General features: G+C 34.3%; 1 protein-coding gene across 1 annotated transcript; it reads right to left on the bottom strand.

Annotated features, from left to right (window-relative positions):
• Positions 1-255: 255 nt before the first annotated feature.
• LOC100789455 (kinesin-like protein KIN-UB) lies at positions 256-12,310 on the bottom strand. The gene is made up of 19 exons (XM_003534558.5): positions 11,993-12,310; positions 9,932-10,032; positions 9,674-9,796; positions 9,284-9,469; positions 8,893-9,114; positions 8,627-8,780; positions 7,100-7,249; positions 6,800-6,888; positions 5,354-5,557; positions 4,433-4,549; positions 3,599-3,733; positions 3,380-3,511; positions 2,892-3,030; positions 2,731-2,823; positions 2,156-2,281; positions 1,879-2,004; positions 1,294-1,437; positions 884-1,012; positions 256-800 (listed from the first exon to the last, which is right to left on the bottom strand). The coding sequence occupies exons 1-19, from the start codon at positions 12,129-12,131 to the stop codon at positions 640-642; spliced, it is 2,670 nt and encodes an 889-aa protein (XP_003534606.3). The 5' UTR covers positions 12,132-12,310; the 3' UTR covers positions 256-639.
• Between the last annotated feature and the right edge of the window lie 1,133 nt (positions 12,311-13,443).

Raw genomic sequence — 13,443 nt, 5'->3', positions numbered from 1 at the left:
TAATTTTTAAGAATGTTATGTTTTAAATTTTAGGATATTGTTTAAATAAAGATAAGAATTCTTATCATTTTAGATTTAGTATGTCGTAGTTTGATTTTAAGATTAGGATGCTAGTATTTGAATTTCGTGTTATACATCAACTCTATTCTCTATATAGAGTCCATGAATAAAAGTTCATCAAATTCCTTCCGATGCCATCGTGGCCGACTAAAAATCATGGGTAAAAAAAAAGGCAAAGGCATTAGGCATTAGGCATTAGGCATATCTGTTTGATTTTCATTACTTACACAAATCAATAATCAATTATAAATACAATATTGAGCAGTTCTACGTAAATTGTGGTTGTCAAAATTTGACCAACCAATGTTTAACAACATATTCTCACCTCTCCCCTGCCCAAAAAACTCATTTTTCTCTCCATCAATTTTCCCCCTCTATCAATTATACATGCATTCATTCTTGTCAGTGATGGCTAGATATAACAATTACATCCTAAACCCAAGCTTCTCTTATCACAAAAATGGCAGGGTAAGCAAGCATTAAACAACTGCCCCCACAAGCTACTGGGAATAATTCTCAAGAACTAGTCTCACAAGCTGTGGAACAAAAATAATTGGGTAGTTCCAGGTACATTTACAATCAATAATCTATACGCAATCGCCGCAATTCAGATTTGAATGTTGAGACAGAACTGAGAGTCCGACGAGCAAGATTTCGTATGTCCTCCCGTGAACAATCTTGTGAAATCCGGACAAGCTCCCAAAGAGCACCTCCACCAATCAAGTCCTTTGAATTCACTTCTGTAATATTTATGTCACGTTGGATGTTAAAGTTTACAAGAATGTATTTAGAAAAAGTGAAACATGATGAGAAGTCTGGTTACCATGTTGTGCCAAGTGGCAGAGTGCAAGCTCAATGTGACGCCTGATTGGTGCAGCTTCATTATTAGCATTTTGTACTATCCACGGAAGTGCGCCATCTTCTATCAAAAAGGATCTGCCACTTTTTATCCCTGAGAGTGCAAAATATAATTGTAAGGGGTCCAAACTACCTCTTAATTTTGTTAATTTCTCTTTGATGCTAGAAATATTTTCAGTGGCTTTGTGAAAGTAAAGTGGAGTGAGCAAATTGATCGTAATGGCTTGCTTAGAAACATGAAATACACTTTAAGTTAATCAATGCAGGACTGACATTTTTTTGTGCATTCCCGAGTAACAATTTGTCCATTTTCTATCTAATTTGGTGCTTAATGTTTTCAACGTTGAGAATCAAATAGTTATGAGGAAAGTAGACCTTGATTAGAAGCCCGAGACTCGCATTTTGCAAAGTTAGCAATTCCTCGAGCAACTTGGGAAAGAACATCAGGATGTCCACATCTTACAATTCCCAGTAAAGCCTTAATGCCTCCCTGAGATCTCAGAGTCATCAGTATTCTATCTGTAGAACATGAAGACAAAATTATGAATGATCATCAAAATAACATATATTGGTGGAAAATTGGAAATATGAAGAGAGCATTGATTTCAAATGCAATATCTACGAAAGCACCATCTTTAAATATGCTACAATGTAACAGAAACACTGAATGAAAAATTCCCATTGACATGACGCAAAAGAAAAGGTTTTATATAATATGATGAAATCAGCTAACACATTTCATAAAGAAAGTAGAAACAATGCTATTGTTATCTCCAAAATAAGTTACATGACAGATTCAGCTTTCCATGATTTCCCAAGAAACTCATAGTGGCCAATCATTATGAGTGCATCACCAACTTGATGTAACTATCTCAATTGTATCTATTTGGTAGCTAAAATTATATTTTTTAACATATATCAACATAAGTAAATGACTTGCTACAAAACAACAAAATGTACCATTTCCACATAGGTTAGCAATTGCTCCAGCAACCATTCGAAGGGTTTGCGGATCTTCAGCATCAGATGCAGTCATTGATAACAGAGTAATTCCTCCTTCAGCCATAATAAGTTCTTGATTTGCTTCTGATTTGCCACAAAAGAAAGGAAGAAAATATCAATACTAACATTAGCTAAATGCTCAGCCACAAATAAATGCAGCTAGTACCAAAGTATGAAGCAAGATCCAGTAATCTAAAACACACACACACATATTTAACACTACTATCAACATCACCATTCATAGCAAGATTGGCAATTGCCCCAGCAGCTACTCTGCGAACAGTTTCATCCTCATATCTTCGAAGAAGCATCAACAAGGAAGTAAGACCACCAGCTTCAACAATTCTCTTTTGATTAGCCTCTGTGTATTAGATTGAGACAAATTACTAAACAAATCATACACATAAGAAAAGATTTATAAGGATATAATAAAAGACCACAGTCTCGATTTCTGTCAGGCTTCAATGTGAATGCTCAGAAAATGAAAAAAGAGTGAATAGTCTGGAGGGCAGTGAAAACAAGGAGACTGCACGTTCATTTCAACATTCACTCAGACAAATTTTATGGAAAATTAACACAGCAAAGGAAAAAAAATTCAGAAAAAAATAGAGTTTTCCTGATGAATCACAACCAATTCAAAATAGTCAATGGTCAATATCTACCATGATTAAAAAAATAAATTACACAGCACGATATACAACAAGCTGTCCTGTTTCCACAATCTTAAAGTTTGTTAGCCAATTGTCAGGAAACAATTAATAGAAAGTAGATGACCAAATAGCAGAGCCTTAAGATGAGGCTAGCTTTTACCTTCAGCTGCTAGGTTGGCCACCACTTTCACGGCATGAATTCGTACATTGGCATCATCTGACTCCAGCAATGACAAAATCTTTTGCAATCCAACTGTTAAAAATAATGTGAGTCATAAACATAGATGACGTAATGTTTCAATTATAACTCAACACTTATACCTTGCTCAAAGAGTGTAGCAACAGATGACTTTTGGCCATTTGCAACATCCTTAAATTGGGAATGCCTAACTTGAGTCGTGGAGGAATCCAAGGCAGAAAATGTGCTCCCAGAGCTTCCATTTTCCAAACACCTTCTCATCTATAGATATAGCATTAAATCATACTGTACCATAGATTCAAAGCTATGCTATAAAGAACATAATGTAACAAGCAGCTAGAGGCTCTAGAGAGACCAAAGAACCTTGATTTTACAACAACTATTTGTTCAGAATAGGATTATGTTTATGACCTATATTTGGTGCTCTGCTTGTGTTTGTTTCAAGAATTTTCTACAAATGATAGATATATTGAACAGTGTTGTGCATTTTATGGCCACTTTCCATTAAATCACTGAAAACTCAATGACTCAATGTATGGAATTAAAACCCAAGCTAAAATGTATTACTCAAGCTGAATTCTCAAAATCTCAGTCAAAATAAAACAAATACCTGGTCAGCTTCAAAGTTCAATTGCAATAATTGACTCCTTAGTATTATGATTTCTTCTTCAAGTCTTTTTTTCTGATTAGCCTCGTCCTCCAGGATGTTGCGAAGCTTTATAATCTCCACATCACCTCCTGCCTATACACAAAAAGTTTCTAATATACCAGAAATCCATCCTCGGAAAATGATGAAACAGAAAAGTTAGCAATTTAACTGAAATCTCACCTCTGATGGCATATGTTTCCCCAGCTGACTTTTTAGATGTCCTACCTCTTCTTCAGCTGCCTTCCTCCGATTTCTTTCAGTTTCAAGCAGCATTTTGACCTCAGCAACTTCATCTGTAGAAGATGATGCAGGCCCCTGAGCCAAAAAGGCATAAACAACTAAATAATTAAAAACCCAAAAAATGTAAAAAGAAAACCTCTAAGCAGTGACTAATAGCTATAATAATTCAACCAGCCAATTGTTAAGTTTTTAACATTGGAACTGGTGACAATTTATGGGTAAACTATAATATTGAATTTACCACAGGGAACAACTACATAGAAAATATTAAAATAGGAGATTGCTTGCTATAAGCATTTGTCATGAAAAAACAATCCCAATTTGATAAGCAGAGACACATGAACGGTTTCATATTTACTCTCCTGTTTTCTCTGTTTCCTTGTTTCCCTAATTTATTTAGTTTCCTTAAATAGCTTGATTGTGATTCCTAAACTTTAGGGATTGACAGCCTTTATTATGTATATAAATAAGTGTGCAAACCATTCAGGAATACACAAGAAATCATTCTTCCCATTCTCATTGCACATAGCCAAAAAGGTAGGTCATTACTTCTACCAAAACTATGAAAGCAAATAATCAAAGAATTGGTCCAGGAACCTAGGACACACCCAACAACCAAAATTCACCAAAAATGCTGAATAAGGATTAAGGAAACAGTAACACATGTTGATGTCTTAAAAAAACTGTCACCATTCATTTTTACAAACAGTGGAAAAAGAATCCACCTCCAAGATTTGCAGTGTTACTGTTAATATTGTTTCAAAAGGAATATACCTCTCCATTATCAGCCACAAAACTATTGCAGTCGTTTCGTTCTTGATTCAACACCAACTTCTGCTCCAACTCCTTTACCAATTCCATGTACTCCATCTGGCATTTCAGTCTCTCTTTCTACAGGGTACAATCATACAATTCCATGTAAGACATTGAGCAAAGATTAGAGATGTTACCCAAAAAAACCTAAAAAAATAGCATCTTCAGTAACTTAAGTTTTCAAAAGAATAGGACATAAAGGTTTTGCACCATATCTAGTCTTTGCACCAGAATACAGAACAAAGAAACAGAGACAGCCTAAAAACTAAAAAGGCATAAAAAGAACGTTTGATAGCATAATAATGAAAATTAAACAAAGATAACATAGCTCATTCCTTGGATTTAATAGCTGAAAGGGCATTATTCCAAACTTTACACCACCATGAAAAGGTTAAAAAAAGGGATAGGAGACAAGTTGCACATTACACTCATCCTAAAATACTTAGTCCAGAAAATCTGACATACAGATGACTAAAACTTCATATAAGTATTCCAGCCACACAGAAACCCTCTTAATTTAGATAGATCACTTTTATCCTCAAACACACAATCTAGGACATTTTTTAAGAAAATAACACTTAACAGAGTCCATACTTCCTCAACAAGACAAGAAACCTGCTTAACTAAGGCATACACCAGAATTACTGGACTATGTTTAGGTTTTGTTTACAGCACTGAGGCTGGAACACTGCCCAAAATCAATTAGAAAGAGTTAAAGTATAATGATCCTGCATCACATACTTTAGCAATAATTTAAACCCTAGTCTATTAGCATACATCATTATGCATAACAATACAAAACATTTCAAAACTACAAGACTCTGGCTTAAAAAAGAAAAATAATTTGTTGTCAAGATCTTTCATATAGCTAATACAACAAACCTCTAACGCATCTGCAAAGTTCCTCTCAACCTCAGCAATACGACATTGTGCCTCCAAATTTACTTTTTCAACTTCATCCTCAAAAGCTTTATGTTGTCTTTCGTTTTCTGCAATAAGCTTATCTAATTGTATCTCAAGCTTTCGAGACAAGCTTTTATAATCAAATTCCTCCTTTATTTTCAGCATATTCTCAACTTTCATAGCCTGATGAAACAAAAATATGCATTAATTCATCTGTCACTAAAACAGCAAACCATATCAATTATCACCAAAGTCTTTTCATTTTAAATAATGATGATGATAAAATAAAATTTATCAGAAATAAATTTAAAATAGTTTACATTTTGATGGCTGATATGCCAAATTAACAGTAAAAGCATCACTTGATAGCCCTAGGAAACTCATTTCCCCAGGTTATGCTTCTTTTAGGTCCTCTCCCTTGGGTTTTGGAGATGGTTCACATATTAAGTTTTGGGAAGACACTCAGGTGGGAGATTTTCCTTTTTTCTGACATGTTCCTAGACTCTATCATCTCTCCAATTAGCAGTTTCCTATAATCCAATTTTATTCCTCTTCTGAATCTACTATTTCTGTGTCTAGGAATTTTAAGTTCTTCAGAAATTTGAAAATGGAATTCTCTGAATTACAATCTCTTTGCACCTTGCTAAATTCTGTCCATATCTATTAAAATTTAGACCAGAGGATTTGGTCAATTGACATTTCAGGTGTTTCCGATGCACATCCCATCATCCAGTTTCTCACTTCATCTCCAAGTAATGATTCCTTCTTTAGGAAATAATAGCTCCCTCAAAGGTTAAATCTTTTGTATGAGCTGTTGTTACCTTTGGAGATCTTTTAGTGTAGAGTAGTGCACTTCTTTGAAAGATCTTCAGAGATTGGTGTCCAGTGGTACACGCTTTCTGTTTTTAGTTATGTCTTTTGCTCTTGGATTAGTTTTTTGAGGAAATCTTATCCTCTTGAATTTGAATCTCCTTTCTCTCTTAATAAATTATTTGCTTATAAATTATAATAACAATGATGATGTCAGTAACAAGTCAATCAAAATATGTGATGATCGCTAAACTACAATAAGATACTTGAAGTTGTTAGGGGGGGATTTTTTTTTTGTTAGGGGGGAAATTAACTTGACGAAATTAGCAAATTAAGATACCAGAAAAAGTAGATTAATGAATGTCACAAGGAGGCAGAGGTGAATCAATGGGCGTAAAATTAAATTCATTTAAAAACCTTTGATGCTAGAGATCTCTAACAATGGCTTTTCAAAATATGTTCCAAGACTGACATCAAAATACTTAAAAATATAAAATATGCACAAGCACAATGAAACAGGTCTTATGGAATCTAAATTTAATAATGATATTTTAGTTCATGTTGTATAAATAGAAACTATATATGAAAGTACAGGATCTCAGATAGGAACCTGACCCTTTGGCCAAACAATATAGTACTAGAAGTCTCTCCTCGGTGACGTGGAGATGGGCCAACAGTCACAATCAATGAAGTCCTAGCTGTGCCTGCAAATAGGAATCAGGTCCAAGAAGAATATTGACATCTGATACAAAATTCGAAGACAAAGATACTGCAAATATGTCAATCAAGGATTTAAGAAACAAGTTTTGTAAACCATAAATGATATCTCACTAAATATTTGATCACATCAAGTTGAAGAACAGAAGGATATGATACCAAGATATCTCATATCTGAAAAAGATTAAGGCATCTTACCTCCAAAAGAATCTCGAAGCATCCTGGTAAGCTTCGAATCACGAAATGGAACATGAGCATTGTTCTCAGCTAGAGCATTAATACATTTTCCCAATGAACTAAGTGAAAGATTGATAGATTTAGCTTCCTCTAGCATGTGCCCTTCACTTCCTGGAGCGGAAAAACGGGGGAAATGTAAAGTTTCAGCACATACCAACTTAATAACAGAAGCTACCAAGTCATTGAAGTTAAGGCAAGGACTATCACAGAGTGAACATAACAATTTCAAAGGCCACAAGAAACAGGGAATATTGGAACTTGTTTGGTATGAGAAAATGTTATTTATTTTGATGTCTGTTTCATTTTTAATTAAAAAAAATGCCATCTTATTTTCATTTTGTTTCTTATTTTCAAAAGTTAAACAGTAAAAACAATAAAAATAAAAATAAAAGTATTTCCACTATTATCTAGACAAATATTTGAAGAAAAAAAACGAGGTGACACTTTTGTAATTAAAAGTGAAAACAAAAATCAACAAACATTTTCTCTAAGTAAACAGACCATTAAAGGGTAATTGGTTGTTTTCCAAAAAATAAATTCAATTAATATGCTTTTAACTAATAATACAAAAAATACCACATTGTTTGCATTTTTTCCTATTTTCAAGAATTTGTGATGGAAATAGTGAAAACAGTCCTTCACAAAATCTTGAAAACAAGAAACAAAATAAAAAGTTAAACAAGGGCTGTTTTCACCTTTTCCTCCACAAAAATCTTGAAATCAAATCAAATTAAAATAAGATGACACTTTTCTGATATATCTCAAGGGTGCTAGCAAAAGCAACTTTTCCTTTTCAAAATTATTATTATTATTATATCAATATAAATAAAATATATTTGCTAACATCAGATCATATACATACATATATAATATCGTAATTATAATATCATATTATTTTAAAATCTACAAAAAAAATTTAAAAAAAAACTATCATAACAAAAAATATTTTACTAAGATTTATATAACATGCTTTATTGTAGTTATTTTATTATTATCTATATATTATATATTATAATTGAGGATTCATCAAACAAACCATTTTCTTGCCCATTTTTCCAATCCTTTTGTATGATTTTTGCATCCATTTTTCCTTCTTATTTCAATGATTTTTCTAGCCAGTTTTGCTGGTCCATGTGATTGAATTTTTTTCACCCATTTTCATCATTTTTCCAGATTTTTTTGCTGCCTATTTACATTTTTCCACATTTTTTTCCTGCCAATTTACATTTTTCCTTCTAACTTGAATTATTCTTCCTGTCCATTTTATTCTCACTTATCTGCACCGTTTTTGGAGCAATTTTCCTAATCATTCATAGTTTTTCCTTCCTGCTCATTTAATGATTTTTCCTCCCATTTTCCTGTATACTGCATGCATGCACACACAACAAATGCTTCATGGAGAAGCCACTCTCAGACAAGAACCATTGATTTATTGATTTATGAGATCCACATTTCTACACATACACAAGTTTTAAGTTCAGTATGCACCTGATTTATGGACACGTTCTGAACCTGCTAAGTCTACCACAACCAACTTGCTCTTCCGAACAAGTGGTTTTGAAGGTTTAGTCAAATGAGAGGCATCACCATTTTGACTAGACACAATATCTTCATTTTCCAAGACAGACCTCTTAATATGAACCTGTGTAAGAAACCATAAATTTAACAAAATTGGAAATTATTTTTAAGACACAGAAAACAGTGACTAACTGGTTCAAAAGAAAAGGTAATCAAAACAAAGAATATTCCTTCACCGTTAGAATAGCATGACTGCGAGAAGATTCAGTATTCAATTTTGTGTTAGCAGCGACTCGATTAGCTTCACCTATTCTTAACAACTCCAAAAAACTATGTTGGTCTGTGATTTCTACAAGAGTTGCCCCGGGCATAGATACATCACCACTTCTTGGGTCTTCCACTATAGGAATATTATCATTTGCTGGATTCAGCAAGTCCTGGAGAGTCTCCATGTAAAGCTACATATTTTTTGTAGACAAAATATGAGTAAAATAGCCAAGAATAGTTATAATACAAAACAAAGAGCACTTTCATGATCAAACAAAATAGGACACAACCTCAATGGATACTAGAAGATAAAACTCAATATGATGCAAAAAAACAGTAATGCACATGTGAGTATACAACCTGCAGATAAGAGACAGTGACAGAATCGGTATCTGGTGATAAGTCAGCAAAAATATCCTCCATGGAACGAACCATGATACCACGGTCAGAGGCATCTACTTCCCCAAGTCGTCCAAGTGTAAAAGTTTTCCCAGTTCCAGTTTGACCATAAGCCATCACAGTCCCATTATAACCATCAAGAACACTCTACAAACCAGACATCAAGCATGTATTAAGCTATAGAGCATTCAAGAAATATGACAATATCTTTATGGATAGAATGCATTAACTATTAAACCAAGGAAAGAGGTTATCAAATCATAAAGAACACTAATATAAAGCAGAATTAGATAGAGATATCTCAGTAAAGGATGTTCACGAACAATTAGGATATGCACCATTACAACAGACCTCCACAACTGGCTTAGCCACAACTTCATAGACACGTTTCTGTGATGCAAATTCAGTAAGCACCTCATCAAACTCATATGTGTCTGAATCCCAATTGTTTCTACGAAGTTTCAGTCTTTTAAGCTGAAAGATAGTAAAAACACAAAAGGCTAAACATTAAACAAGGCTTATGCATGAAACAATCCAAGAAGCATATCTATAAATCAAAGCAAAACTTAAAATCTACAAACAGTTGCTAATCAAATAAAATTAATGTACCTCTGGTTGTAATTCAACACAGTCAGCAAAATCAGCATCCGCTATCATTTCTTCAGCATTCTGTGGTCTCAATCTTACAGCCACTCGAACTCTTCCAGGTACTGTACACAAAAATGATAATATAACAAGTGTAGCAATACCACCATACCACATACCACAGTATAAAGAGAGAAGAAGATTTTAATAGCCACACTGTTTTCAAGCATTGGCTTTCATTCAAAATATAAAAAATATAACAATGTTGCAAGGAAAATAAACTTCTGAACCCTGATATATCTAGAATTTCTAGAATTATTAGTGGCGCTTAAACCGTATAAGTTCCTCATTCGATTAGCTGTTTTGTAGCCTTTTCACTGTTGTAATACCAAAAAACTTCTCCAACCCAATATTCATTTACCAGATTGCAATAGATGGCAAATGATACAGGAGCATGCATGAGCCCCAAATAGTTTAGTTGTTAGATGAGGAACCTCTGTTTAAAGTAAAGGCTCTACCCAGCGTTATTTTATTTGCCCCTGGATTTTTAAGGGTGGTTTCTGATGTAAGCACAAGCAATTAACTCTAGGATTTGAGGCCTAGAACCTCCAGAGCAACGTAAAGGAAGAAAAGGAAATTGTATTATTGTCTGTCATTTGAATTACATCTTATCCTATTTATAGATATTCTCATACATTTCTGGATGAAATTCTCTAACAGATTTTGGCAACTTGTGCCTTGGAGGAAAATCTAACAAAAATGCTATTAAGGGAACAATATCTCATGGCACCATGATTCTGATTCTAGAAGACTGCCAGCACATCCTTAATTCATTGTGTAATCCTTCAGGTACTGAGGCTTGTTTAATTCCCTTTTTGTCCTTCTACGTTCTTCCTTGTTTGGTCCTTTTACTTGCTCTGTCTTTGCTGCTACTTCTGCATCTTTTAATTCTGTTGCTGCATAATGCTCCCTGTTCTGCTCTTCTTCCATATCAGTTTCTCTTCTACACCAAGTGGTACCAAAACCAAGTTGGTCCACTCCCAAGCATGAATGGAGTGCTCTTTCCAAGATCAACACAGGAGCTTCGATCAGTTCCATATCATCTACATATGGAACAGGAAAACCCTGTGAAGTAGAGGCTGTCAGCCTGGCACCCAATATCAATCAGGCTTTTAGGAGTGGATTCTCCTCTACACTACAACAGCAAGTTCCTGACAAGCTGAGCATAATCACGAGATTAAGTAGATACTTTGCGTTTGATTATGTAATCTACATCTGAGATGCTACTTGGAGTCTAGCCTTTCATGAAATGAAAATATGACCTATGTCATCTTGGTCGGGATATTAGAATTTCCAATGTCATTGACATTTTAACATACAAACCCATGCTTTCATTCTAATGACTTAGACAACTCAAAAGTCAAACCAAACAAACAGGTTATACTGTTATAGATAATAGAATCAAAACCTAAAAGAACAAATATTTCATACTACCCCTTTAAACCTCTTATAACCCCTTTCCCACAGGCACTACAAAAACCTCACAAATTAACACCATCAAAAGCTAGTAGACATTTGCACGAACAATACAAACCCTGCACTCACATCTTCACCCCAAGCTCTAATGACACAACATATCAAAAACTGCAGATCTAAAATACACTCGAGGTAGATAATTAACTAACCAATGTCCAGAGAGAGCAATGCATCTAAACGTTTGGTCCTACATCACAAGCAAGCCTCCCAATTCATCTAAACATCTAACAGTTTAAATTTCAAAGAAAGAAAAAACAGATATAAAACACCAGAACATAAATACACAGAAGCAACAAACAATGAGTGTTTATAAAAATACGAACAAAACGAGCCGTGTCTGAAGCAGTCGCTCTCAGAAGTGACAAACTCTCATAATTAGAGGTCATAATCATGAGAGAGATGAATCTTCCAGAAATAGCGAAGGAGCTAGCGAGCTTCATTATGGCGTCCTAATCGTAGATACTTACTAGTTAGAGCTTCATTACACTCTCTCTACAAAACACACTACACACTCTATTTGTGTCTGTCTAGGTTTTGGAGGGGACTCACCGGCGTCGCCGTTTCTGGCGGCGGCGTTGGGGCGGCGAAGGGCGGATCCCGGAGAGGGGGAAGAGGGGCGGGGGCGGGGCTTGAGCGGGCGATCGAACTTGGCGCTTCCCCTTTGGACGCCGTTACGGTTCGACGCCATCGTAGAGGAGAAGACGGAGAGCGGGTAGCTGTTTCGGAAACTCGAAGCCAAGTAAGGAAGAGAAGTCGTGGTGGGGCCCAGGGATTGTGGAGCCCACCGTGACTTGGATCGAGCCTTCGTTGGAAAAGAAAGAGTTTTTTTAGTACCAGATATCACGGGAACATTAATTCTGCTTGCCGTATATATGGTAATTGATCCAACACAGTCCTTTATTAGATAAATCATTTTTTTTATATATATATAAACACAATTTGGATTAAAAAGAAGGAGATTGCGATATGAGAGTGGTGATAACGTGATAGTGTAGTGGTGTTCCTGTTTTTGCTGTTGCATCTTATTTGACAAAATTTTCGTTGGAGTGTGTGGAACGTTTATGTGTTATTTTTAGAGTTTTATCCGATAATTAGCGCCTTAAGTAATCAATTAACGAAATTTAAGTCACCTATATTTTTGGGTACTCAAATTTTATATCAGCTTTAAATTGACTAGCCGAAAGACACCGTTGTCTGGCTATATATCCTTTATCATCACATCATTTTATCTAATACTTGTTCTTCTAATCTAAAAATACGAAATTAAAGATACTTATTTTCTACTATAAATTATTCAAACAATAATTATTATGTCCTGTCACATTTTCTTCTTAATATCAAGAAGCATAAATTTGACTTTATCGTATATTTAATGAGGTGGAAATAAAAATTCCTGAACAATGAAAAAGATATTCAGAAAATCCAAAGAATGTGATTGACACATTTTTGTTTAATGTGACAGGTGTTGTTAGGGCGATGGATTGGAGCATCTGGGAGTACGGAATAGAAGGAGATTACAAGGATGTCAGGTTACAACTTACAAGCCACACTCCGTGTATATTGTCCGCAGGTTGCTACTAAAGATTATGGTAGGATTTAGTTCAGTTGTAAATCAAGTCATGTGAGTCAATTTTGTATATTTGAGTATGATTCTTACAAATAAAATAAATTAATAATAAATATGTATCTTACCATTGATGTATTGGATTTGGGTTGTAAATAAATAATAAATTTGATAAATAATGTAATAGAAAAAAATAGAATGTAGAAAAAATAGAATGCAAATAAGATAATATGCAAATTATAGATTCTGACCAGATCAAAAAAAATTATAGATAGTAATTATTTTGTCTATAGAAAATAAATAATAATCGGTGTTGCCAATGCTTCAATATGATTCTAAAATAATGTCAAGTAATTGAAATAGTGAAGGAAAAATTGCTCCTCAATAATGAGTTTGAATTTTGATTGAAAGAATTCTTCAGATGCAATACAAGGAG

Source organism: Glycine max, chromosome 9 (genome assembly GCF_000004515.6).
Source record: "Glycine max cultivar Williams 82 chromosome 9, Glycine_max_v4.0, whole genome shotgun sequence".
In the NCBI taxonomy this organism is placed as follows: domain Eukaryota; kingdom Viridiplantae; phylum Streptophyta; class Magnoliopsida; order Fabales; family Fabaceae; genus Glycine; species Glycine max.
This window is presented reverse-complemented; position numbering and strand designations above follow the sequence as displayed.